The 27,106-nt window shown below is 38.1% G+C and overlaps 1 protein-coding gene across 5 annotated transcripts in view; it reads left to right on the forward strand.

Annotated features, from left to right (window-relative positions):
- SORCS2 (sortilin related VPS10 domain containing receptor 2) overlaps positions 1-27,106 on the forward strand; it is a 594,699-nt gene that overhangs the window by 539,067 nt on the left and 28,526 nt on the right. For all 5 annotated transcript variants that reach the window (XM_033061451.1, XM_033061452.2, XM_033061450.2 and 2 more), the window contains exons 15-21: positions 13,649-13,769; positions 15,051-15,184; positions 15,775-15,903; positions 17,568-17,739; positions 21,333-21,519; positions 25,359-25,492; positions 26,650-26,773. In XM_033061451.1, the coding sequence (XP_032917342.1) occupies positions 13,649-13,769; positions 15,051-15,184; positions 15,775-15,903; positions 17,568-17,739; positions 21,333-21,519; positions 25,359-25,492; positions 26,650-26,773 (1,001 nt within the window). The remainder of the gene's footprint in view (positions 1-13,648; positions 13,770-15,050; positions 15,185-15,774; positions 15,904-17,567; positions 17,740-21,332; positions 21,520-25,358; positions 25,493-26,649; positions 26,774-27,106) is intronic.

Here is a 27,106-nt window from a genome sequence, read left to right on the forward strand (position 1 = left end):
TGGTATGTAATCTGTCTTTGCAATCATCTGACTGCTGTATTTCAGATTTTAAAGAAGTGTTATGTTTAAGTGAAATCTTGCAAAGTTACCACTGGGGACAGTGGAATTGTAGGACTGCTTTACAAATCTGAAACATGCAGGGGAAAAATAACTATTTCCTCTTGGGTTTTTTTTTTTGTTTTCTACAGATTTTTAGTCAGACATCAAAAATGTTAAACATCTATTGTCTTCACAGTGAAGATAACTATAGAGTTGTCTTAGTAAATAGCACTGCAGTACTTGGTGTAACTAAGCACTATGCTATCAAATGTTTGTTTTTATTCTGTATAGTGACAGAGGCAGATGCTGTGAATAGAGTTAAAAATAACCAAATTCTGCAATTCAGAATTATTTATCCTGTTTATCTGTCTTTTTCCAAAGGATCAGGGACATCTGCATCTGAGCTGCACATTTTTTTTCATCTCTAGGATAAATGCTAATATTTTAGCTGTGTCTGAGAGTAAAAAGCACCTGTCCAGTCAGGAAGAAAGGCTTGTGCTGCCTGCAACCAGAAAGGGAAATGCACTCAGGGCAATAAATACATATTGTTGGTGTGCTCTTACTGCAACAGTTTGTGTGATTCTTTATATTGGAGCTCAGTTTGCTTGTGACAAGCTGCTTCCCCCAGGAGCTGCAAATAGAGCTGCCTCTATTTACATTTTCCCCAGGGAAAAATAAATTTATAGCCCAGTGTATAAAGGACCCTCAGCAAAACAGAAATCCTACCCAATACTCCAAAGCATTGTGCCAAGTTCATAGTGCTGCACTGTGCAGAGGGGGATTTGGTCTGTTGGTTATTTCTTTCTTTCTTTCTCCTCTGCCCCATTTATCCTCCATTATACATCTATGACCTGAGAACAGTATCGTCCTATCATCTTCTCCTTCTCTCAAATACAGGTTTATTTATAATATATGCCACATGGAGACACTTATGCTCTGAATGAAGGATTTCCATTGATTTCAGTAAAAGTAGACAGATCAAAAGCTTATCCCAAACTGTACTTACTGGCAGATTAAAACGATGTGTAGTGACTGTATGCTCTGGGCTTGGGCTTTTTTTCTTATCAAGTATCATTAAAAACAGTAATTGTGTGAAGATGTGCTTAAATATCTGAATAGGCTAAAGAGCTCTTGTAGAACATGATGCCTTTCTAAAATCATCTATTTAAAATACAGAGAGCTGCAGCTAGATTTGGTACATGAACCCAAACTGACAACAAAAACATTATGTGACTTTTATATTTCTAAAGGCACAGCAAGTGTCTGACTCCTGTGTAATGCCAGGCTTGGAGGATCTTACTTTTTAGCTGGTTTTACTGAGCATGGAGTGCATCAAACATTTAATAGCACAGACTGGCCCTGAAGACAGGTGCAAATTTCCTAGCAAATTCTAAAGACAATGGGAAGAATAAACCTTCACTGTGTGATTCATTGTTGCCTTTGTATCTTCCTTGTCTTCCCCACTGCTTTTTACCAGACTTTACCTTTAGGGTGATGCTGTCAGCCCAGTGGTGCCCTGTCTGACTTTATGTCAAGACCTTTTGTCGTTCTGTCTGGTTTAGTTCATTTTTCCTGAAAACTTATTCTTGTACTAAGTTATTGTACTTGACTTAATCTACAGTGATTTGTTGCTTTTGAGAAATATACAGTCCCTGGAAAAAAAATCCAGAAATCAACTATGCCATCTTTTCATTTTGTTAGGTAGAATTTTCTTCCAAGTAGAACATAGTATGATGAACTTGTAAATGGTAATGGAGATAAATTAGTAGTGTCTTTCACCCTGAGGAATCCCCAGATCCATTGCCAAGGACCTAGTCTGACATTTTTTACTAGTATGGGAATTTGATTTTCTTCCTTTGGTATAGAAGGTGCTTGAATAAAGACTTTGAATAAAGAGTGCAATGTCAGAATTAGGAGAGATAACATAAATCTGAAGTGGGAAGGTATAACTGAAAAAATGTGCAGCAAAATTAAGGAACAGACAGTATTTCATTTAAAGCTTCTAGAATTTACTCACAAAAGAGTCAAAGAATATTTTATGTGTACTGAAAGTGACTGTTCTGGAAAATCCTGGTTCCACTGAAGTCAGACTGTGTTTAAGAGACTTCTCATTCTCCAGCATGGTGTCTGAGATATTGACCAGACTTGTAAATGGCTTGCATTTGAATTGTAGTTCTGTCCTAATTTATCCAAAATCACAGAATCATAAAATCACAGAATGGTTTGGGTTGGAAGGGACCTTCAAGATCATTCAGTTCTACCCCACCTCTCATGGGCAGGGACACCTACTAGAACAGGTTGCTCAAAGCCGCATCCAGCCTTGAACGCTTCCAGGGATGGAGTGCCCACAGCTTCTCTGGACATGGTCCAACACATCCTTCTTATGCTGGGGACCCCAGAGCTGGATGCTATGCCACTATGAGTGGGGTCTCATGAGAGTGGGCACAGTGGCAGAATCCCCTCCCTTGCCCTGCTGCCCACAGTGGTTTGGATGCAGCTCTGGACAGATTTGGCTTTCTAGGTTGTGAGCACACACTGCTGGCTCATATTGAACTTCTTGTCAACCAACACCCTCCACTCCTTCTCATCAGGGCTGTTTTTAACTCATTCTTTCACCCAGCCCATGTTTGTGCTTGGCCTTGTTGCACTTCATGAAGTTGTCACAGGCCCACCTCTCAAGCCTGTCAAGGTCCTTGTCGATGGCATTCCTTCCCTCCAGCGTGTTGGCTGGCATTGGCAGATTTGCTGAGGGAGCACTAAATCCACTGCCCATGTTCCAGCAAAGGTGGAACATCACGAGGCCCAATAGTGACCTCTAAGGAATGTCACTCATGACTGTTTTCCATTCCAAAATGGTCTAGTAAGCTTTACTGAAGAAACAGGAAAATGTGAACCTGATTGTCTCAAGTCTTCATTTCAGGAAGTTTTGTGTTTTCTCCAAAAGAGAGAGGAAAGCCAAATGTTGACTTGTCAAAAGTTTTCATAAAACTCACTTGTCATATGTCAGTCAACATTAATCTAAATCATTCATCAAAATCCCCTTCAGTATTCAAGTTATATGCATACAAAAGCCAAGGAAAATATATTTTATCCTATTGTTCTCTACAAAAGACCTAGTTAAGGTTTTTAGGAGTTTTAGTGGTGAAGTATTCAAAAACTTCAAGAAACTCGTTCTGTTTTCAATGTGTCTAAATTTCCATTTCCAAAGAGACCTAGTTAGGAGTTTAGGTAATATAAGCAATAAAGTATTCATAAATTTTAGGAAACTTGATCTGTGTAAAAATGAACTACTGAATGAGGAGCTCAAATCCAGTGTTTATTCCTAAATGAATAAGTAAGTTTTGCTAAGAAGTTTTCACAACTAGTATATTTTCATCAAAATAGTACATGGATTAGTAGGTTTTATTTTATTCTAAATTTGTAACAATGAAAGTTACTGCAAACCAGTATTATACTGTAGAATATATTACAGTCGAGAAAAATTACTTGCTAATACTGGATTGAGTAATGGCCTAACTCAGTGTGTTCCTCTTCAGAGGAAATAGTTGATGCAATGAAAATTTCAAACTTGTTGAAATTGCTTCTAAATCACATCTCAGCTTCTGGGAGTGTTTCCCAAACCAGGTTATTTAGATTGCAGTGTAAACCCAGTAGACACAATAGCCATGGTACCACAGACCATAGCTCCTTTTAAAAGGCCAATAAGAGGCTTCATAAAAGAACTGCTTTTCTTTATGTCAGTAAGAATCAAAATCTTCCTTGTGGGTAATTTTGTAATTTTGTTTTTTCCAGAGGGTTTTTTTTTTTGTGATGTCTTATAGAATAACAACTTTGGATGCTGCTGGGAACTTTATGACATCTCTGAACTGCAGAACTCCTGCATACATGTTTTGCTGTCTTAAATGCCCGTTGTTGTGTTCCTTTTGGGTTCCTGGGTGATCATGGAAACAAGGAGATAGTCTAATTTAAACTTACTGAAAACCAGGTGATTATTAACAGCTGTTAGATATTAGGTAGAGCCATCTGGATTTTTTAACTGTTGATTCTGCTAGGAATGTCAACCTCAGCTTTAACAACATCAATAATAGTCACCATTACATTTACTTTGTGGAGCTTATTGTCACACATGGCAGCACACTCTTTTTCCTGTTCTCTTTGAGTACAGTAAAATCACAAATACAAGCCGCACTGAGTATAAGCCGCATTGCCGGGTGTTGTCAAACATTTTGTTCTTTGTCCGTAAATAAACCGCACCTGAGTATAAACCACTCTGTTCGTTCGCAGCAAGGACCCGCGTGCAACAAAGTTGCCAAGTAGCAACAGAACCGTGGCAGGGCGGGGTTTACTGGCTCGGCTCGGGCCATGAGGGCTCGGGGTTGCCGACATGGCTGGGTGGCCCAGCTCGGCGCTGCCGCTCGGGGCCGGCCGCCGCCACCACTGGGCTTGGTCACCCCGGCCCGGCACTGCCCCGCAGCGGCAGGGGGAACACCAAGCCCGCCGGCACCTGCGGCGGCGATGGGAGGCAGGGATGTAGCCTGCCTGCTCCTGCGGCGGCGGCACGTGGGGACGGGAGCCCCTCGAGCCATGGGGCCAATCAGGAGAGAGCCCCTGCTTCCCCCGAGCTGCAGGGCCAAGCAGGAGAGAGCCCCTGCCTCCGCCAAGCCACGGGGCCAAGCAGGAGGGAGCTGCTCCGCCTTCCCCACCCCCTGTGCTGCCTGCACGGAGCAGCTCCACCCGCCGCGCAACAGAGTATCAATTTGTAACAACTGCTTAAATGCAGGGTTTTACTGGCAGGAGCTCGACTTTGCAGTTTGCACTGACTTGGTTTGCACTCCTGGGGTTGAAAATGTCAGAAAATTATTCACATATTGGCCACTCCTGAGTATAAGCCACATTTCCAGTATGGGAGCAAAATTTTAGTCAAAACGGTGTGGCTTGTATTCATGAAATTACTGTATCTTATTAGGTAGAAGTACTTCACTGTGTTTTGAATTCTTCTCTACTGACTTGCTCATACTGAAACACTTATCAAAGGTAGATAAAGCCTCATTATGTGGGAGAACAGCTGATTTCTGAAGGCAAATTCTAGGTTACCTTTTCAGCTAGTTAATATCTTGTATGAGAATCATTGCTCAATTATGAAATGCTTGTTCTGCTCTCTGCATGAGAAAGAACATATCTGAGAGTAGGTAGAGGAAACGGTGAAAAAAGCATTGGAAAAGCAAACTGCTTCTTCTAATCCAATCTAATCTAGATATCAGCTAATGCAGATGTACAGATGTCTGTTCAGTAGCAAGACTCATGCTTTGCTGTCATCTCTGTGGACACAGATGTTGGCAGAGCAAGTCAAAGCATTGTGCTGTCACCACCAACTTGTGACCTTGGAGTCAAAACCTGGTACTGCCCTGGTCTCCCCCTCTGCTCAAAAGAAGCTCAGTGGGTAAAGTTTGTATTTATAATTTCTTTCTGTACAGTTTCAAGTTGTAATCAGAAGCACAGGAACAGGATGCTTTCAGTGTCACTTTAAAGCCCATATTTAATACATTTTTAGGACGGATCTGTTAATATATTTGAATAAAAGGAACTGAAATGTCAGGAATCCATGTTCAGTAAGAATCTGTTATCACCATGTCCCTATATTTACAGGAGGAGAGGACAGAAAAAGGGTCATGTGACTTTTTCAGAAGAGACTTGCTGTAATTGTGAGCCCTTGTCACAGAGTGAGTGCCTAAAGCTTTGGTCCTCTAACTATGCTTCCGTTTTAGTTTCTATTTCAAATTAATAACTGTTACAAACTTAGTTAACAACTATATTTTTAAAACACTTTATTTACTTTTGATTGGGGCCTTGAACTATATTGTGCTCCCAAAATGAAGGAACAACAATTTAGATGACTGTAGACCATTAGCTCTGCCAGGTGAAGTCTGAATGAAGAATTTCTAATTGTGATGAGTAGGAAAGAGTGTTAGCCAAAGAATTATAAAATTTTGCAAGTATCCCAGATTAATTTGATCTTTAAGAAGAAAATAGGGAGTTGAATGAAGTAAAAGCTATCCTCTACAGTGTCATATGTTTCTCTTTAAACAATTTTGTTCACTGTCCACCTTCTATTTACTTCTGCATAAGACATTAGGCTAGGCACTAAATCTTCAATGTTTTCCAAACAGCATACGTGTTAAAAGGTTGTTCTTGTACAGGAATGTATCGAATAGATGGGAAAAAAAATGTTGGATGTGATTCACAAATATTATGGAGCCACTGAACTCCTGGATGAAGTGGAAACACCCTCATTCTGCTCCCCCTAGCACTTCTCCGAACCTAAGCATTCATTTCCGTTCTTTTTCCCCAAAAGAGCTAAAACTGAGATGTTTTGGCATTAAAGAATGAATGGCAATTATTAGCTTATGGGAGCAGGAAACAATGGAAAAACATATTTTGGTTCAATTTCAACTAAATTGTTTCCTCCCTTCATTTTTCACTTTGGCAGTAGAAAAAAAAAAACAACCAAAAACAAAAAAAAAATTCCCAAAAACCAGTCCAACCAAGAAACCCTACTCTTCTCTTTAGTGCATTAAGTATATGCATGTGTTTGTAGTTTAAGGCATTTAAATCATAAATGTCTCAGCATATTTGCACATGATCTCCTGCATACACAAGGACTTTTTATGTGCAGTTGCTGTATGTAGGCAGGTGTCTACTTTTGCACATGGAAGCATTCATCATTTCTGTAGTTGCAATTTAGGAAGGCCACTGAAATGTGACCTCTGTTATGTTCTTTTGGAGAATTAGAAAAATATGCTGAATTATAATCTTGATGTGTAACAGACTGCTGCTTGAATCTCACATTACTTTTATCCATTTTACCAGAAGGAACCTTCTGACTTATCTAGGTTTTGTTGATTTTACAGTGGCATAATGGAAGCAAAGGCAACTCTTGGAAGGAAAGCTCATCTAATACAGATTCACTTGTCATCTTCTCTTTTGAAAATAGTAGGCTTTAAATATCACTGTAACACATTGTCATGTCTCTGCCAACCCATATCCCTCTGGAAAATCTTTCATTAATAATGTTATTCCTGTGAGTTAAGGAGAGCACTGTCCATTGGCAGTGGCTACACTAAAGTACATCCTTCCATGCCACCATCTCATCACTTTACTCCTCAACTAGGTAATTTCTGCATAGATTTTGATGTGTCTTGCTGTATGTTCAAAGATACTGTGATGATATGAACTACAACAGGCAGAACAAAAAGAAGATTGTCACATTTATTTGCTTTTTCAGGGATATTGTCATCATTTGTAGTAAAGGTCTCCGTGAAGCAAAGGACTCAGCTCTTTGAACTCACTGTAAATTGACAAGAGACTTTTAACTAATCCTTTTATGTAGAAGACAACTGAGAAAGATGCTGGTCTTTTAATGTAAAGGGCTTTTGATATCTAGTGAACTGTAAGGTAGATTGAATATTTAATCTGAAATTGCAATTTTGTTATAAAAATTATCAGAGAGGTCTGAGAGTCAAAAAATATTTTGACAATACAATAAGTTCACTGATCATTCTATATCCTTCTAATATGATTTACTGCTGAAAAGGAGACCTCATATATGGAAGAAGATATAATTTTTTGACAAAGCTCTGTGACTGCTTCCCATTTAAAAGGAGACAGAAAGAATTGTTAAAATAATTAACTAACATCTCTGATAGTGTGGTTTTCTTTCCCAGCTTGATAATATATTCACTGTTAGCTACTGAGGTTTTGATCTGTAAAGAATTTTGGGTACATGCTTGGACAGCTTTGCTTATGTACCCTCCAGAGAAATTCAGACAAATTATCCAAGAGAGAGCCCTTGAGACTGTCCATATCACCTGTATGTGGGGCCCTCAACTGATTCTGGTTCAAATCCTGGGTTTTACTGTCAATAGCTTTTGAAGGTTCTTTCAAAAAAACTAGAGGCTCTGCTCCACCCCCAAGTGACATACAGAGTTAGCAGAGTGTGCCAACAGGGCAGTTCATCACTGAGCAGACACTCTGCTGCAGTGTCCTGTTTTGAACATCACAGTTGATGGCAAACTCATGTAGAGGAGAGCAAAAGCCAGTGCAGCACTTGGAAGATTAAGGCAGTGAGTCTAGAATGAAAGAGGCTTGTGATTTCAAATAAAACTAACTGTGCATCACACAATTGTCATCACTAGTCCTCAGTTCAGCTGCAAAACTTGCACAGTTTTAGTTGCTACATTAAACATCTGAATAAATTCCCCATGTGACCTTTGTGACCTTGGTGGGAAAATACTGCAGGATCACTCCCACCACTCTGAGGTCTTTGAGTGTTCTCAGGTGTTCATGAGTAAAGCAAAACACAGAGACAGGAGATGACACAGCCACTACTGCTCATCTGAACAAGGAGTCTCTATTGAATAGGTCTTGTCTATTGAACAGAATTAACTGGAAAAGATTATCATTGCATATAATTTCTATTAAATTAACTCTGCCTGATTATGAGCTTTATCAGGAACAGAAATAACCAGCAATCCTCCAGCAAATAGTTTAAATGAGTTAGCTTAAAAACTGCATTAAACTGTCTTATCTATCAAATGATGCAATCAAATTAAAAAATTATGTGCTCATAAATGAACTAGGAACAAATGTACAAAGTTGTTATGGCAACTGAAACACTGAAGTTAAAATTATGGATCCTAAATTCTTGCAAATAAAAATAAATTAATTTCCAAGGTAATTGGAATTTCTTCCAAAAATTATTTATCACAGCATCATCTTTTATAGTTTCACCAGAATTGATTTGATGTCTGTCTAATGAAATATGGTTAATCAAGAGGAAGGTTTTAGTAGCTTATGAATTGCTATCGTCTTGATATATAACTTCTAATCATCAGTTATACTTGCTGCACCATTCCAGTTTTTTTCATTCATGTGATTTTATTCATCATATATATTATATATTTTGCACCTGAGCAATTATATTGTGATTGCTGTTATGTATTGCTTTATTGTAGCTCATATTTTTTGTCTAATCCATTGAATCCTACTTAATACATGCCTTTGTTACTTTGAAAAATACTTCTTTTTTATTCTAGTGATCTTTAGCAGTACATTTGAATGTGTTCATGTGAGGTGTCTGCAACACGTGCTACTGCAGCAACAGCATTAATAATCATTAAGACTTTTTTTTCAGACAGTTTGCTAAAGTGGATGTGTGTAAAATGCTTCATTCTTTGGAAAATTTACCCCAGGAATTGCAAAGCTGTATGTCTGCATTTTCAATGGAGTTTGTGACTGTACTGGGACACTTTCTTAAATCTTTGGGATTTTGTCAAAGCTAGCGAATGTTGGGAACACTGGTGTCATTGCTGTGCTCTGTGAGAACGTGGTCTTCAGTTTGTAGAATTATAACAGCCGTAAAGAAATAAGTTTGGGGGAGGGTTGTTGGTTTTTCATTGCTTGGTTGTTTTTTTTTTTTTCCCCCAAGAGGGAAATGTTATTGCAGTCTTTTTCTAAAAATCCACAGAAGAGAATGTTGCAGGTCACCCCCTGAATAGTGACTTTGCTGTTTGCACATAGGGTGTGTACATAGCTGTTACATTATCCTAGTAGATTTTGCATAATTTCCAGAGTAATTTAATTTTTCTATCATTATAGGGTGTGGAACTGGGCAACAGTTATCTAATCTCTATCTATAATCCTGATATTTTCTAATTTCTGACTCTAGTGGGTCAAAATTAGCAGCTTCAACATCTTGAATCATTACTTCTACAGAATTCTAGAATCATTAAATTCTTGAGGTCAGAAGTGATCTCTGGAGATGATCTGGTCAAACCCCTTTGCTCACACAGACCCACCCAGAGCCAGTCACACAGAGCTGTTCCCAGATGGCTTTTGAGTATCTCCAAGGGTGGAGACTCACAACCTCTCTGGGCACCTGTAACAGTGCACCCTCTCAGCAGAACCGTTGATTCCTGATGTTCAGAGAAAACTACCTGTGTTTCATTTGGAGTCTGTTGCCTCTGGTCCTATCACTGGGCACCACTGAAGACCTGACTCCAATCCTAGAAAAGAATCTTCTTTGTACCTTCCCTCCAGGTATTTATAGACTTTGGCAGTTCCCCTGAGCCTTCTCTTCTTTCGGCTGAGCAGTCCCACTTGTCTCTTCCTCTCCTCTTGTGAGAGCTGCTCCAACCTCTTCATCACCTTCACAGCCTTTTGTTGGACTCCCTCCAGTTGTTCCATCTCTCTCTTGCACTGGGGAGCCCAGAATTGAACCCAGTACTTTACATGTAAACTCACCAGTACTGAGGAGAAGGAATTAGAGAATAATGTGGCTGTGTCTTAAGTTTACCCTTGTCCTTCGTCTTTCTTGCCCTTCCTCCAGGTCTCTTTACTCTATTACTCTAAGACAGCTCTTCACTCTATTACAAGACTCTGCATATATTTTGCTGTACTTCTCAGCTTTATCTATTCCAGTGAAAAACCCAATTCTTTCCATCATTCTTCATTGGTTACATTTTCTAAGCAGCTTATGAGTCATTTTGCCCCTCTTCAACTTCATTTTTAGTGGGTCTGTAAATATGCATATAACATCCAAAATTAGACACAATATTCTTCCAGAGGCTTCACCAGTGCCAAGTTTATCAAAATAATTACCTCCATGTCTTCTATTTTCGAGTTCTGACTATAATCTGGAATTAGTCTTTCTTATTTTGCAGCAACACTGCATTCTTGTTTTAATTCCACAGAATTCCCTTAATCTTTTATTTGATATTTGAAAGTTATTTTCCATTTTTGTTTCCACCTTTGATGTGGATTTGGGTTTCTTTTTTTCCCAAGGTTTTGGGAGTATTTCATCATATTGATTTCTTTGCTTCCATTAAAATCCACTCCCTTCGTTATGTGTTACCTGCAAAATTTTTTGTCTTTCTTATTTGACCACAAGTGTTAATGAAAATATTGACTGTGGATCCATCATATCTTTGTGATACAGATCTCCAAATATTCTTTATTTGATAACTACCTTTTGAAAATGGATTCTTTTAATTCAGTATGTATTTCCATTCCTCTTCAGTGATTTTATCTGTGCTGATGTTTTCTTTTTTACATTGAGAACAATGTCAGCCAGAAATGTGTAACAGTTCTAACAAAGGTCAAAATATGCTACATTTTTTCCTTTCCTTTATCCACTAAGCCAGTTACCCTGTAAAAGGAGGAAATTACATTAGTTTGACATGATTTGATTTTGATAAATTCTAGTAGCTGTTTGTTATCATTTTAATTATCTCCAAGGTGCTTAAAAGTGGATAGCTCAATAATTTGTTTGATATCTCTGTGGATATCAAAATTAATTCTCTAACTCTCTGAGCTCTGTTTTGCTGTTTTATGTCTCTGGTTATATATACACACATAAATGTGTGTCTGTGTGTGGTTGTGTGTGCATATTTATACATATGAGCAACATGTTTCCCTTGCCATAGTTATTTGGAATCACCCTCATGAGGTTTCAGAGATCATTAATTATAGTTCAGAGATTATATTTTGAGAATGTCATTATTCTGTTTTGCCTTGAACTCAAAACATCATCTCCTTTCTTCCTCTCTCCTTGACTAATCTGCCTGAGATACTAACACAAATGGAGACAATTTCATTTGTTCTGTAGGAAGTACTTTTCTTGAGGCAGGAGTGAAGCTTTAACAGGACTTGGCTACTTGCACTTGGATGTATTTTTTAATAAATTAGTTAATAAAAGAAATGTAGTAAATTTGTGAAGTTTTGTGATGCCTGGAGCAGCAGTCACTGAGAAGTTCCGCCTTATGTTAGTATGGAGAAACAAAGATTTTAGGAAAGAGGTACAGGTATTTTGCATGCAAAAGACACTTCATGTCTGTCAGCAAACCCAGTCATATTGAAACAGGCATTGTGGAAAAAGCAAGAGACCACCTAAGTAGACACTTATTGAGTGTGTAACTACTCAATAGTGAATAAGATTATATGGTGACAGCAACTCTCAGGATCCAGCTGAACCAGAAAAAGGAACCAAACCCTTAGGCTCAATGAGAGAAATGGGACCACACACCTATGTGCACATGCAGCCAGTGGGCAGAACCACATTTTTTAGTTTGTGTGTGTTGCTTCTACTTCATGTGTACATTTAGAAGGAAAGGAATAGATGATCCAAGTCCTTTAATCTCAGAGCCCTACAAGAAAAGAGTAAGACATACAGACTAAGTGCATATGTTCATGTTTAATTAACTGCACTGCTGGTGGTGTGCTTTCCTGTGAGCATGGGCTGTCCAGTCATTATAATGTGAGCAGTGTGGGCAATAACCTATTGGTACCTACATCTCTCTGCTGTGGAGGAGAGACAAAGGCACCAGGAAGGAAAGGGGGGAAATTACTGTACCTCTTTAGTCTCTGTGAACCGTTTTCCAGCCTTTTTGTTAGATTTCAGAGCTGTAAGCCATTTACCAGGGAACATGCTTCGTTATTGCCGCTCTGCTGTAGAGAATCAACCACTTCTGGTCTATCCCAGCTCCAATTTGAACCTGGTTTTCAGGACAAGAGAAATGATTGGGCATTGCAGAATGCTTTTAGTAAAAGAGTACTGTTCCTGCTGTGTCTGGATTTGGACAAAACTGAGGGCAAAACAAAAGGAATTAATTACTTTGGAGAATGATACTAAAGCTTGGAATATGAACTCTGTGCAGTATGAACTGCACAGAAATTGTTGGCTTCAGAATTAACCTTAAATTCTTTGGCAAGTAAGTCACATAAGCCTGATACAAACCACAAATACATTTTACTTTTGCCCGAATAGAGTCTTTATCCTTTCTAATTTGTTGCTGGATGTCACACATACCCATTTTGTTTTGGAAATAAAGATTCTGACTTAGAAAATGTTGGCTGCTTTGAAAGTGCTGCTTGGTTTTTAAAGCAATGAGATTTCCATTTTAGAAATTTTTCCCCCCACAAAAATTGTACAGCTTGTGGCTGGGTTTTATTATACATTGAACTGTCTGAAATGAAGAAGAGACTCTGAGTTCTCCAGAGATGTAGTGTATTCCTTAGAAATTAACACAGCATCATGATAATGCTGTGAGTTCAACAACAGCACGTTGCCATTTGAAGACTGTAGGAATTAACACAAAATCCCACAACAGAAACAACTTAAGAAATTACAAATCACAAGGAATGAGTGACAGAGCTGGGAACTGACTCTGGTGATCCGGGATTCTGCTCCCTGATCTGAACTTCCTGCCAAAATCTGAGAGCTCTGTCTGTTTCACTTAGCAAGATAATAGACAAAATTTTTTTATTCCAAATTAGAAAATATTATTTCCCATTAAATTTATGGATAGTTTGCTGGGGGAAAAAAAGCTTTTAATATATGAGTTATATCTCTTCATTGTAAAGTTTCATATAATTGACAATGTTTCCTAACTAGACTTGCTGTGCATAGAAGAGGAATAAAAATGCAAAAAAAATTAATCTGGGACCTTTTAGCAGAGAACTATGACTGTGGATAGGAAAAGATAGGATTGAAATTTTGAATCTCAGCTGTATGGTATTTCTTAGCTGTAAGGGTTTACTTTTGGTTTTTGTTCAGGGTCTTTGGACATATCAGCTATCGCTCAGACTGGGAACTGGTGAAGGTGGACTTCAGACCATCCTTCCCCAGGGAGTGCACAGATGAAGACTATGAGTCCTGGGAGCTCACAAATCTGCAGGTATTCATGGTTTTATGTTAACTGACAAAACTTTTCCAAAGCTTTCCGATTCGTATAGAGTTGTGTGCTGAGAAAATGTTTCCAAATTGAATTTGGATGCTGCATCCCCAGCTCAGTCTCCTTATGCTGATTTCACTGGAGTTTAAAGTGGGAGAGGATTTTGTGTTCCCTTTGGTTGTGTGATCTGTGTCCCAAAAAAAGGCGGAAGTATTTCTGGGGGGCTGCCATGGTAATAGGTGGTCCTGCTGGATTGGGAGGTATATTCCATAAACTGAAGTGTTTAATATTGATTGAAACAATTTCAGCATGCTGTTGTGTTCTGCCAACTTCCTGACCACAACTGTACTCATATATAAATTGCTATAAGTAAAGTCCATTCCAGAAGTAGTTTAGTATCTCAGTGGACCAATCATGCAATGGAGTCCAGTTGTTTTGGGCAATACCCTTTCTGCAGTAATGCATTAAATCTGTGCTAATCCTCATGCTCTGGCCAAATCTACTTTTCAGAAACTAAATTCTCTGTACAATGTACTGATTAAAGAGACCAATATGAAGTGGATTTGTTTTATTAAATTAAATACATCATATTTGTTCATAATCATTCTAATGATTATGTTCTGCTTCTTCCACCAGGGTTGGTTTATTTTTTGCATACTACTCAGTGTTACTCGAGCTCTCATTTGCTAGTTCTCATGCCTAATTTTGCACCTCTTGTTTGTGACTGCTGTGTGTATGCAAAGAACGTTATGCATATCTGAGCCTAAAGAACAACAGTATCTTGGGATATTGGCATTGAAATGCCTTTCAGAAATTAGAAACTACTAAAGTGACTTTGAAAGAGTACTTGCAGCTGCCCAGTTACCAGTGGAGTGTGTATGGAGACAATTCATTCTGTGTCCACATGGCTGGTTCTTCTGGTGGACAGCCAACATGAGATATGATTTAGAGAAATTCAGCTGTCTGAATTCAGCAGTCAGAGGAAATTTTTAAATGACCTTTCAGAGCTTTGTACACAGGTTGGACACTCATGAAACACAAATTGCACTTGCATTTTCACATGCATCTTCAGATTAGTGTCCTGGAAATAAAGCTATGTTACAGCTCTGTAATGACCTGTTGGTAGACAGCAATGGCTGTGAGGGCTTTCTATACCTATATATCTGAGGATCAGAGGGTTGATAAAGTTTACAGTCTTGGCAGCAAGACCAGCTTTTCTTGGGACAGCACAGGGCCTGTGTGGTGGAGGTTCCCTTGCAATAAGTCCAGTGCTTTGATACTCAGGGTGATCGTTGCATCATGGGCCAGCAGAGAAGCTTTCGGAAGAGGAAGATTTCATCGTGGTGCATTAAAGGGAAAAGTTTCACATCTGCTCTCAAATCCAAAGTTTGTGAATGTGTGAACACTGATTTCTTATGGTAAGTCTGTCTGTGGGCCTTTTGACATTGCTAATAATTATTTACTTAGAGCTTGAGATGGGTTTATTTTCCTCCTTTTGCCTCTGTTCCTACATAGCCATGTGTAAGCAATTAGGCAACTTGTTATTGAATAACAGGTTTCTTTTACATTTAGATTTGTTTTAAAATGTTGCCATTTTTTAAGTATTTGTTTCACCTGACTGAAAAAATCCTGATGTTTTTCTCTATTGATCGAGATTGGAAAAATTAGCATGGAATTAATTTTAAAGGCAAGCAAACCCTTTTTACTTAAAAAAATTAAAAAATAAAAAAATTGTTTGTCTGAGTGTCAAAGGAAACCTCTAAAAATCTTTTTATACCAAGAGATGTAATTTTGCAGAACTGACAAAATAATTGCAACCAGTTTTTCCCCCAAGTTTACACAACTCCCATTGAAATTAGAACACAATTGACTTCATCAACTTGTATGTTCATCTAGTAAAGTAACACTGAAAAATATATTGACTTTGAAAAATGTAGTTTCATTCACCCCAAACTGGATTGCAGAGTGAAGTGGGGATAGTGACACGTTTGGTGCTGTTGTTTTTCAGTGATTATGGGTTTGAGCGCTCTGTGCCTCTGAAGTCGGAGTCGAGCAAATGCTTTGCTGACTTTTGGTTTAACCCAGAAGCACCTCCTGAAGACTGTGTGTTGGGACAGGCATACACCAGCAGCACTGGGTAAGCTGATTTTGCATTTCACAGGCTTGATAAGGCTTCCAGAAAAGGGGACAATGTTTCAACCAGCAGCCTCACATGTGGTTTGAAAGAATTTCACATTTAAAGACTTACATGGAGTCTACAAGAGAGCTGGAGAGGGACTTTGCACAAGGACACATAGTGAGAGGACAAGGTGTAATGGTCTTAAACTGAAGGAGGGAAGGTTTAGATTAGATATCAGGAAAAAATATTTGCTGTGAGAGAGGTTGAGACACTAGCACAAGTTGCCCAGAGAAGCTGTGGATTCCTCATATCTGGAAGTGTTGAAGGCCAGATTGGATGGGTCTTTGAGAAACCTTGGTCCAGTGGAAGGTGTCCCTGTATATGACAGGAGGGTTGGAACAAGATCATCTTTAAGGTCTCTGCCAACCCAAACCAGTCTATGATTCTATGAAATGTAAATAGGGCAAACTATAAAAACTGGGAAATGGAAAAGTTCTGATTCTGACTTAGAGCAGGAGCAGAAGCTTCCTACAGACTAATTAAAGAAAAATAATGCTTTGCATGTTCACAGTGGTTCAAAAACTAATCCATTTGAGAAGAGGAGGAGCTGTCTTTTCAGAATTTTCTTTGTGTTTTTGGTTCAGAATAATTTTCAGTTTGGATCCAATGAATTACTCTGAGGAAATGGCAACATTCTCACAGAATTCCCAAGTTTCTCACTTCCATAAGAGTAAGGAGTTCTGTAGAGAATTGATTCTCTTCCTGACCATATGGGACACTCAGAATCAAAGGAAAGCTTTAGTAACTATAAACAATACTGCATAGAATATACACTACAATGTAGTCTGACGTCTGTGCTGAGAATAACTTGCAGCTGGCATCTATTCTGGCTTATCATAACACCATCACAGTCGGTTGTGGAGATGAGAACCAAATGCTGAAATGTCCAATCTGGCAATAGAAGCACAGTCTGTGTATATTTACCTTACTGAGGAAAATGCTGCCTTTGGGTTGAGGCTGACAGCTGTGATATACAGAATGAGAATTCAAAAGAATGAAATATTACTCTGATTTTAAAGGATGTTTAAAAATAACATACCTGTGTTAAAGTGATCTGTAAATTATTACTGTACACATCCGACTATTTCTTTATTAGCACTTTAAAAGTGTGAGTCCTTTCACTCTTTTATACAGTTATAGTAAACAAATGCTTTAAGTGTTTTAAGAAATGAATAGATTTGAAAGCATCTGTTAAGCAATTAGTTCTGGGTTAATGCAGAAGCTGTTTGATCTAATTTCTTTCTGATCTTTGGGATTTGAACCAAGACCTCTAGAGCATTGAAGACTTGGATGCTAGAAAAGGGGATGGCAGAGAGGACAGCAGACTGTCTAGGTCCCTGAGGGCTAGTCAGGCATGTTTCTATGTTGGAAAACACAGACTGTTCCCATGCATGCAAGTGAAATTCTCATCATGCTCCATACCCTCTTTCTTCAGCAGGTTTCCCAAGGTAAAGACAATGTCCCCAGTCAAAGTACTTACATTGTGGCTTTTTCATTTGCAATCTTGTCTGTTTGTGAAGGCAAGGAAAATGCAGTAGCTACAATCACACATGCATTTGGTGCCTTTGCTGGGATTGTTTTGCTTTTGCTTTCACTGTGTCCACTGTTTACTGTTTTTACAGGTACAGGAAAGTTGTTTCTAATGTGTGTGAAGGTGGAGTAGACCTGCAGCAGAACTTAGCACACCATATGTGTCCACTGACTGCTCCCAAGGGACTTCAGATCAGCATCAGAGGAGAAAGCCTGGCTGTTAGACCTGGGGAAGACATCACCTTCATTGTCCAACAAGAGCAGGTAGTAATGAGCATTGGCTACATGGAAGTTGAATCACTTATTTTAGGGTTAGTTTCATTCCTACCTGTTTTGCTGCTGAATGAAGAATAATTTGTGCTTGAGACAAAGATTAACAGCTTTCTAAATACTTGATTTCAAGTGAATGAGAGAAGCCAGTAAACTCAGTGAACATCCAAATTTTACCTGCGGAGCAGGACTTGTCTCCTCAGCAGAAAAGGCACTGGTTTCTTGGAAAGTCAGAGTAACTGGATTGCTAAAGTCTTCTTGGACTGAAAATTTCAACTGCTGTATCAGAGAACAGCTATGCAGAGAATATTTAATGCTTGGTTTTTGAGAATCAGCCTTTCAGAGACGAGTGAGGCAAAGCTTTACAGAAATCAGCAAATAGCTGTGCATAGGAATATTTATTATATATTAGTTGTGTTGCCAAACATACAGGGTTTTTTCTCTTTATTGAGAGACAATGCCCTAAGGCCCTGAACAACAGCAGCAAGTAACTTTTGGATGAATTGTTCATCATGGGTTTGTTTTCTCATGCTTGTTTTTTAGCATTAGGCTATAACTGCTCTGCTCAGGTTACCAGAGTATTGTAATCCTGGCTAACCCCACTGGTTTGCAAGAACATGAAGAAAGTTCACACATTCTGGCAAACCTGTGCTATATAAATCAAGCACTTGGGATTTATTTCTGTAATAGAATCAAGAAGGTTACGTGCAGAACACTGGGCTGCTTAATACTTCACAGGCTTGTGTCCCAGTGCATGCAGTGCCCCAACAGTTTGTGTGGCAAGTTCTGCTGCCTTCTCTTTTTAGAGTTTGTTTGGAAATGTTTTTTGTAAGCCTAAAGCATTTGGTTGCAATTTGGACTTTAATGATTTTGATTGGCAGTTTGATTTTGTTCCTACTGAAGCTTTCATGAATCTCTGTGGCAATAGGAAAAACATTTAAAATTATTCACGAATCTTAAGAAGTAAGGGATTTTGAAGAAAATCCCTTGCTTTGTTTTTTGGTGAAGTCTTTGCTCCATATATCAAAGAGGAAGACAGATTTGGAAGAAATGTAGCAGTTTGGTGCCCTCTATGGCTAAGAATAATATTTAAACTCAAATGTCCTGAGCATTGTTTAGGACTTAATCTGTATGACAAAGTCTAATGAGAATTCATAACAATTACTGAGTTTAAGAAATAGCTCTGCTACAACAAACCAAAACACACTGCTTTCTCTGGTGAACAAAATTAATTTGCTGGTTTCTGTGAATGCATGTTGTTAGGTGCAGGAATACCAGACATCAGAAAATAAAGGAAGCAGGCTTTTGGTACATTTGGGCAGTTTGCAAGTGTTCTTATAAATAATAATAATAACAAATAAATACATTATCATGCTCATAATTTTTCCCAAATGTTGTTGGATGAATATATGAATAAATAATGTCCTGAAAATCTCCCATTTTTTATGGAACTGGAAGCCCCACTTTCTTATAGATTTAGCTGCCTTTTCCTTTTGTCACTATTTTGCTATCTCTCCATTCTCTCTGGTCAGGAAATAGAAATACCTTGGTGTTTTGAAGACAGTACCCTCATCCTTACACTAGGGAAGCTATTAGAATAAAACTTTAAGAGGCCCTTCCTCTACTGTCTTTCAATGCTGGTTTCTGTCTCACCTGTAAAAAATATGCATGTATACTTGTTAGCATAAGAGTGAACAAGAACTGCATGCAAGCTAATGTCATCTGAAGAGATTCCACTTACTAACACCTTGCTGGCAAGGAGATATCTCTCTTGCTTTAAACTTTAATAACATGTTATCTCCTCTGCAAAATTCTACTCTTCTGTTGTCAAAAGAAAGATGTTACTTGGGAAAACTATTCACAGTGAAGAGGCTTTCACAGTCCTTTATATGTCTTGAAATATGGTGCTTAGGTATTTGATAATCCTACAGGTTTCTTATTAAGGGTATTTTTTACATTATAAGCAATGTTGTTTCATGCAATAAAACATAGAAGAAAATCATTCACACTGCAAAATAATAAAAGAAGGAAATAATGGTAGTTTTTTCTTCCTTTTGTTAATGGCAGGGTACATAGGTCCTAGGTATGATACCTCCTTTGATTTTCAAAGAATCATAGAAATATATACTGACAGGCTGGAAGGAACCTCAAGGATCATCTGGTCCAACCTCCCTTGAAAAAAGTATAGGGCAGGCTTGGCACCTGTCCTGCTAAATCTTAGAAGTGTCCAATTCTGGGTAATTCACCAGTGGGAGGATTATTGCAATCACTGATCATCGTTATCGTAAAAAAAATTACATAAGTGCTACCTTTTAGGATTAAATTTTGAAATGAAGCAATTTCAGAGAGTGGCTTTTGGAAAAATGAAGTGATTTTTGAATACTTTAATGTCAATCCTTTTCTGCTTTGATGGTCTCTTATGTCACTTGACCAGCATATGGGTGTATACCTTCCTTTCCTGTCGGCAAGAGAGTTTTTAGAATCAATACCTGTGTTTTCACAACAAAGAAGCTTTTCTATGAAGCCTGGTCCTGCAACCCGTGTGAATTGCATGGCTGGGATGACCATGATCTCTGGCAAGCAAGCAGGAATATCCACACTGCTGGAGATCCAGGAGGCCGGGCCACTCTCTCAGGCAGTGCTCCCAGTAGTATTGAGAAAGTGTTGCTGCTCACAGCTAAAATGAATTTTCCTTTCACTGCATCCAAATCACCAGTCCATGTGGCACAGGCCTGATTTCTTTCTTGAGCAACCATGCCATGACAACATGAGTGATGGGCATGTTTGTCTTCTGACAGTGGTATCAGTCTTGTGATACTTTGGGCCTGAATTTAGGATTACAGTGTCACTTAAAGGAGCACTTAGCAGAAGTGTGATGAATTATAAATTCCATGAGATGTTTGACATTACAGAATTATTTGACTGGATATATAAACCATTTCCCAAACTCAGCTCAGTGATCTGCTTCATTAAGCGTACATCTAACTTGGCACTAGAGCATGTTAGTTCTTGGCATGCTGGTAGCTCAATGTAATGCTCTACAACTCTGTGTGAAGATCCCAGCTTGGGTCTTAAAGGCCACATGGTTGACTCTAAGAAGGTGTAGCTGGAAGGTGCTGTGAAGAATGTCTAAGCCAATTAATTTTACTTTATAATTGCAAAGGCTGGAAGCTGATGGGATGAGTAGTAAATTGCTAAAATAGCAATCTTCACTTGCTTACAATCACATGAGCATCACTTTTGAACCTGGGGCTGCCCTGCACCATTATGTTACATAATTTTTCAGCTGCATTAAGAGAGGGGTGATGGTTTCTGTGCCATACAACTTGGTTAGTGGTCTGGGGTATATCATTTTAAGGTAGCACCCTGCTCTGTAAACACGATATTATCTCTATTAGTGCACACAGCTTCTGTTTCACTGATGTAATTGCCATGGCAGTAGTAGTTTTACTGCAGCTGTTGCAATTGGGTCATGATGTCTGCTGGGGCTGAAAATGCTGCTGTGATTCCATAAAAGGTTATGAACATGTGTCCTGTCTATTCTGGTTGTGACCATCTCAGATATTTCTGATGTATTTTCCTTTCAGGGTGATGTGCTGAGTACCAAGTACCAGGTAGACCTTGGAGATGGCTTTAAGGCGATCTATGTGAACCTGACGATGACAGGGGAGCCCATCCGTCACCGCTACGAGAATCCTGGCGTGTACCGCGTGTCCGTGAGGGCCGAGAACGTGGCTGGGCATGACGAGGCTGTGGTGTTCGTCCAAGTCAACTGTAAATCAGCTCTTTGGTTCTCTTACTTTCACCATTGTTAGAAACCTCATGAAGTAGGAAAGAAAATTACTAGTTACAATTAGGAGAAAGCATATTTTTTCAGGATCCTCCTGCAGCCTTGCAGTGTTGTGTGTTTTTAATGCAGAGGCTTGTAAACCTAATGCAGTAGGAAGTCAGAATTAGTTTTGTTTGGATTTGGCAGAAGGAGGGTTTATTAATCTTTTAAATAACAACCATGCCTCAGTGTAAATTTCAGATTTGATCCATCTTCCTGATTCAACACCCCTTGTCAGCCTCAGAAGCTAAAATTTAATACTTCAAGCTATATCTTTGTAAAGCTTCCAGGTGCAGTGTAAAGCAAGTTAACAGATATGCTGGGAAACATATGAGCCCTTGTGTAATTTTAAAAATAGTCAAAATTTCAGTGGTTCTAAATCAAAATTTTAGGTAGTTAATTCTCATAGAATTTTAAATGGTGCTTGGATATGACTTCTTGTTTTCAGACAGTATTACTTGTCTTATACTTCTTTTCCTCTCCTTAATTAAAACTGAAAAAACCCAATCAAACAGATACAAAATAAAGAATAGCACTGCCCAGGGAATATCATGCACCATTGCAAACTTAATGTACCTCAGTCATCTCATAACTGAAATGAAGAAGAGAACTCAAAAGTGGAACCGATTTTTCCTCTTCCTTTGAGATTCAGGACAGCTATTGCCTGTTTTCAGATGCGTCAAAAATTCAGAAACTAGTAACATCAAAGGGAAAGATACTCATCTTGCATTCTCCAGGTGTCTGTTTCCCTCTGTTGTGAGTGGTGTGTCTTCCATCCTAATCCCAAAGCAATGGAAATCACTGGAGCCATATACCAGTTGTGCACAGAGCCATCTGCTTTATGTCAGCTTGTCTGGTGTCTGCTGATATTTATTTTGCTAGTCAGTGTCCTTGAGTTCAGAGTTTCCAGTTCTTTGATTAGCAGGTGAAGCCAAACACGTTCATGCTAATGACCAATCTCCTGTTAATACCAAGCAGAAAGAATCAGAATCAAATTTTACACCTCAGTTTCATTGTTTCTCTGTTGTGTTTGTTTTTTAAGTCATTGGACAACTCTGGAGAGCTCAGATAAATTACTTAGGGCTTCACTGTTACTTTTTAGAAGTTTCTTGGTGCTGAGAAGTGGAGTAGGCAAAGAAATAGTAGATCTGTATAAGCAATGAATGGAAAAAATTCTGTGTAACATCCTTCTCTCCAAGAACAACTTCTAATAACAAGAATAACTTCAGAGAATGACAAGCAGTAGCAAGCCCTGATGGAAAACAGAAGACTCTCTAAGTGTGCTTTTAATATGGCCTGTGTTAGGATAAACAGTAAAACTAAAAGATGTTGATTTTTCTTTTATGCAGCAGATTTTTGCAGTTGCAGAAAACAGAGTTATTTTACACAAATAAATGACTGGTGCATTAGGGGGACTTTGGTGCTGAAGTGCAGAGGCAGCAGAGCTCTGAGGCAGATGGGATCCCTTCCTGAGCCTGCCCCTGGATGCACAGGGACTAGCAGACTCATAGAAGTGTGTTACACTGCCTGCTTGAGTAAATGCTTTCCATGTGATTTGCTCTGTTTAATTTTTTTAGGTAAATTACAAGATTTGAGGAAATTAGTTGGCACTAATTAAACTGCAATTTCTACATTTTAGTGAAACACTAATAGCCATTAAGGGACATTTTTCACTGTGGAATACCATGGAAGGAGGAATCTCTGTAGAATCCTGCTCTCAGGAGTCAGCAGTCTCCAGCTGATGTATTATTCCCAGGGAATTTTTTCAGAGGCAAATGGTAGAGGAAATATTTTTCACTTCTGCCAGGTTGCCATGGGATACTCTGTAATGCAAGATAATTATAAGAATTTTGGCCTGTCCTCCAAATCATACTTTCTGGTCCAGATTAAACAATCTACAACTTTCTAATGAACTGCAAGAGAAATTATTAATTAGAATTAGCATGCAGGTGAGTAGGCAACTCCAGAGGCCCAAGAACTCAGGATAAAAAGAACTGAAGAAGAATTACATACATACATACATTAATAAATATGGTGCATGCATTTTATTTTTCATGGGACCATGACCTTTATAGAGTGGAACTTTGAAAACTACTGAAATTTTAACTTAGTTAAATAGAAATCATGTAACTTTAGTCTTAATTGTACACACTTAAGGGTGCTGTGAAGCTTGTTCAAATGCATTATGGAATTGTGACAGAGACAAGCAGAAGGATTTGCAGTAATTATTCTCAGCTCTTTATATAAACAACAAACTTGAAATTACAGTCATCATTCAAGTAACTTGGCCTCCAAAAATTTTGGAAAAGAAAGTAACCGTCTTCAGGATCAAAACCATATCTCAAAGTGATCAGTTTCCTCTGGGGAAACACAAATTTATGGCAAAAGCAGAAAAGTTTCTCAGATCCTTCCAGAAGGAAAATCCATTTCTAGGAAGAAAAAATTCAATTAAATTCCTAACATTTCTGAATTATCTGCGAAATACCATCACTTAAGAAACATTTTTAGTGCTCTTGATGCTACTGGAGGAATAATTTTGTAAAGTACCCAACATTTCTTGTATTCATGTAGGTGGTTAAAGAGTTATTGGAGAAAATGCAGAGTGAAAGTAGAGCCTTATATTCAGATGAAACACCACACAGACCAGGTGAAGTGAAGTGGAAAAGGAGTTTGGACAACTTGCTCTCAGAAGTTCAGTCAGTTTAGTCAAAGTGAATTAGAAGTGAACAAACAGTGACTCAGTTCCTGATACAAGATAAGAGAAATACTTTAGACCAGTGTTAATTATCTTTAAGTTTGCACTGAGATTAAAAACCTGAATGAGTTAAAATACATTTAGAATGGAACAGAAATAGGTGGGTTAGTATTCATTCTGTGTAATGAATGAATGTTGAGCTACACAGTGATTTTGTATCCCAGGTGGTTGGTGCAGGTGAAGAAGTTGAGAAATTCTAGTTATCACATTTACTGTTAAAAAGCTTTTACCTTCAGACATTCTGATAAAGATATACTGGGAAACCTCTGAGGGAAAGATTTCCTTTCAACACAGTTATTGTACTGTGAAATAGCAAAACACTAATAAACACAACACTTACAAGCAGATAAAACTGTTGTAATGATGCATTTCTTTTAAACAAATAATAATGTTTATGGTTTTGGTAGTTCAGAAAGGAATAAACTTACTCTAAGGCACATTTTGGAGTCCAGAGGTTATCTATTTTGATTTGCAAATAAATGCTCCCCTGATATACACATCTATTTTAAAGCATGCATTAATGAGATTTTTTGTGTTGTGTGAGCCTAACAGCTGATATTTTATAATGAAAATGAGTAGTCAGCAGCATTCTTTTTCAGTTTTCTGCTTTTCCCTTAGCAATTTGAGATTTGTTAGATTTCTATTCATTTGATCTTTTGTTACTAAGTTAAAAAGAAAAAAAAGCTGAGATTGCCTTTTACACTTTTAAACTGCAGTATTTGCTTATGTGTTCTAGAATTGGACATGAATGAAAAGAATGGGCATGAGAGAAGTGCATTTTGTTGATCTGTCTTACTGCTTTAAGATTTTGTTTTGAGGGGTTTGGGTGATCTGGGGGATGTTTTTTGGTTGAAATTAGGTATTTCCAATTATGTCCATAGCTTTCAATATGGATGTAAAAGAGGGAGGAAAGGAGGGAGGGAAAAATAAATTCAGGACCTTATGGTGAACAGGTAGGAGGTTTTTGGGGAAGGAGGTGTTAATAAATTGATGGATTCTTGTCAATGATATTTTTGGAACTTTGTTCAGCTCCACTCCAGGCTTTAAATTTAGAAGTGGTTCCAGTCATTGGGAGAAACCAGGAGGTGAACCTGACAGCCATCATACTGCCTAAGAACCCTAATTTGACAGTTTTCTACTGGTGGATAGGAAACAATCTTCAGGTACACAAATGGTTTTGACTGAGATTATTTCCATCTCTTTCCAATGAAGTTTGTCCCTTTCTTTCAATTTCTAAATTGTTTTCTTTGGGGGGGAGAACAACAATTTATTCTACTTAATTACCTGTGAAAAAAAACAACTTCTAGAAGGGGATGAATTTGGGATCATAACTGGTGAATGATGAAACTTGGATTTATGCACTTCCAAGCTAATAATGGGATGTAAATTAAAGTGATGAATAAATATATAAATAAATAAATAAATAAATATAGGTTGTTGGTTTGGTTTTTTTCATTGTATAAATAAATATTTTCTGGGAGTCTAAAATAACTGTCATATCAAAAATAAATGTGCTATCTTAAAGGATAGCAAAACATTGCAAGCACTCAAACAATCTAGTGTTATTCATTTGGGAATCAAAATCTATATAAACATATCCTAGAGCATTAAATATCCAAGCATTTCTCTTAGGAATATTTATTGTACAGCTGGGATGATTTCTTTTAAGGTAATTTTTCCAATAACAGATAAGTAAAATATTTTATGAGGCAGACTAAGTGTGACAGAGGAATGCTTCAGGTAAGTGCAGTGAACTTTCTTCTTGTGAATGTGCTGTCTGCCGTAATCCCAGCCTGTGTCTGTTCATCATTATTGACTTTGCCATTGCAAGAACAGGCACTGTGGGTCTCGTGAAGGGTTTGTGATGCTGAAGGATGTGATAAGGGAGCAGAGTATCTCAGCTCCACCTTAGAGGTTACAGTGGGCTGGTGCTCTAAGTTGTCAGCATTAATCCTTTTGACCCTGACACAACCTAACGTTTTTTGAGGTGAATAGCTTGCTTATATAATCTTGTAGAGACTGTTGAGTCTGCCTCAGATTCCATTAAATGTAGTGGGATCTGACTGAAAACCTAATATTCAACCAATTACTCTAAAATACATATTTTCCTCATCTGACTGCTGTTCTGATTATATAGGATCCTTTTAGGGAAAGAAAAATTCTATATTGAAAATTGTATTTGATCAATTTGACAAAATATTGAAAAAATTAAATTTTATGTGAAATTTTTTGGTGATATTTTTAACAGCAGTTTCTTCCAACACTGTTCTCCTTGTTCTTGCTGAAATTCTGTTTTCAACTGTTCTTTGTTTTTTTAAAGCCACTGCTTACATTGGAGAGTTTTCTGGTGACAACGTTTGCTGAGACAGGTGATGTCCGAGTTACAGTACAAGTTTCCTGTGGGAGCTCTATGCTTCAGGACTCAAAAGTTGTCCATGTTTTTGGTGAGACATTTTTCTTTTTTCCCTTTTTAGCTTCATATATATATTTATTGGACCTCTAAAACCAACCCCACAACAATTGAACCTATTGCAAAATTATATCCAAAGCCAGATTTAATTATTATAATTAGAGGCATGAATGATCACTAAATAACTCCACAATGCTGAACAGTGGGATTGTATGGGAGGTTTAATCTCTAACATTTTGTTTCTTTCACTTATTTTAAATGCTACTGTGGTTCCCAGATGCTATATGTGTTTAAGTAGCATTTTAGCCAGTGAAAAGTAAGTTTCCCAGAATTTGTAAGTAAGGTAGTCTAAATACCTCTGAAAAAA

This window comes from Catharus ustulatus, chromosome 5, assembly GCF_009819885.2.
Source record: "Catharus ustulatus isolate bCatUst1 chromosome 5, bCatUst1.pri.v2, whole genome shotgun sequence".
NCBI classification, from domain to species: domain Eukaryota; kingdom Metazoa; phylum Chordata; class Aves; order Passeriformes; family Turdidae; genus Catharus; species Catharus ustulatus.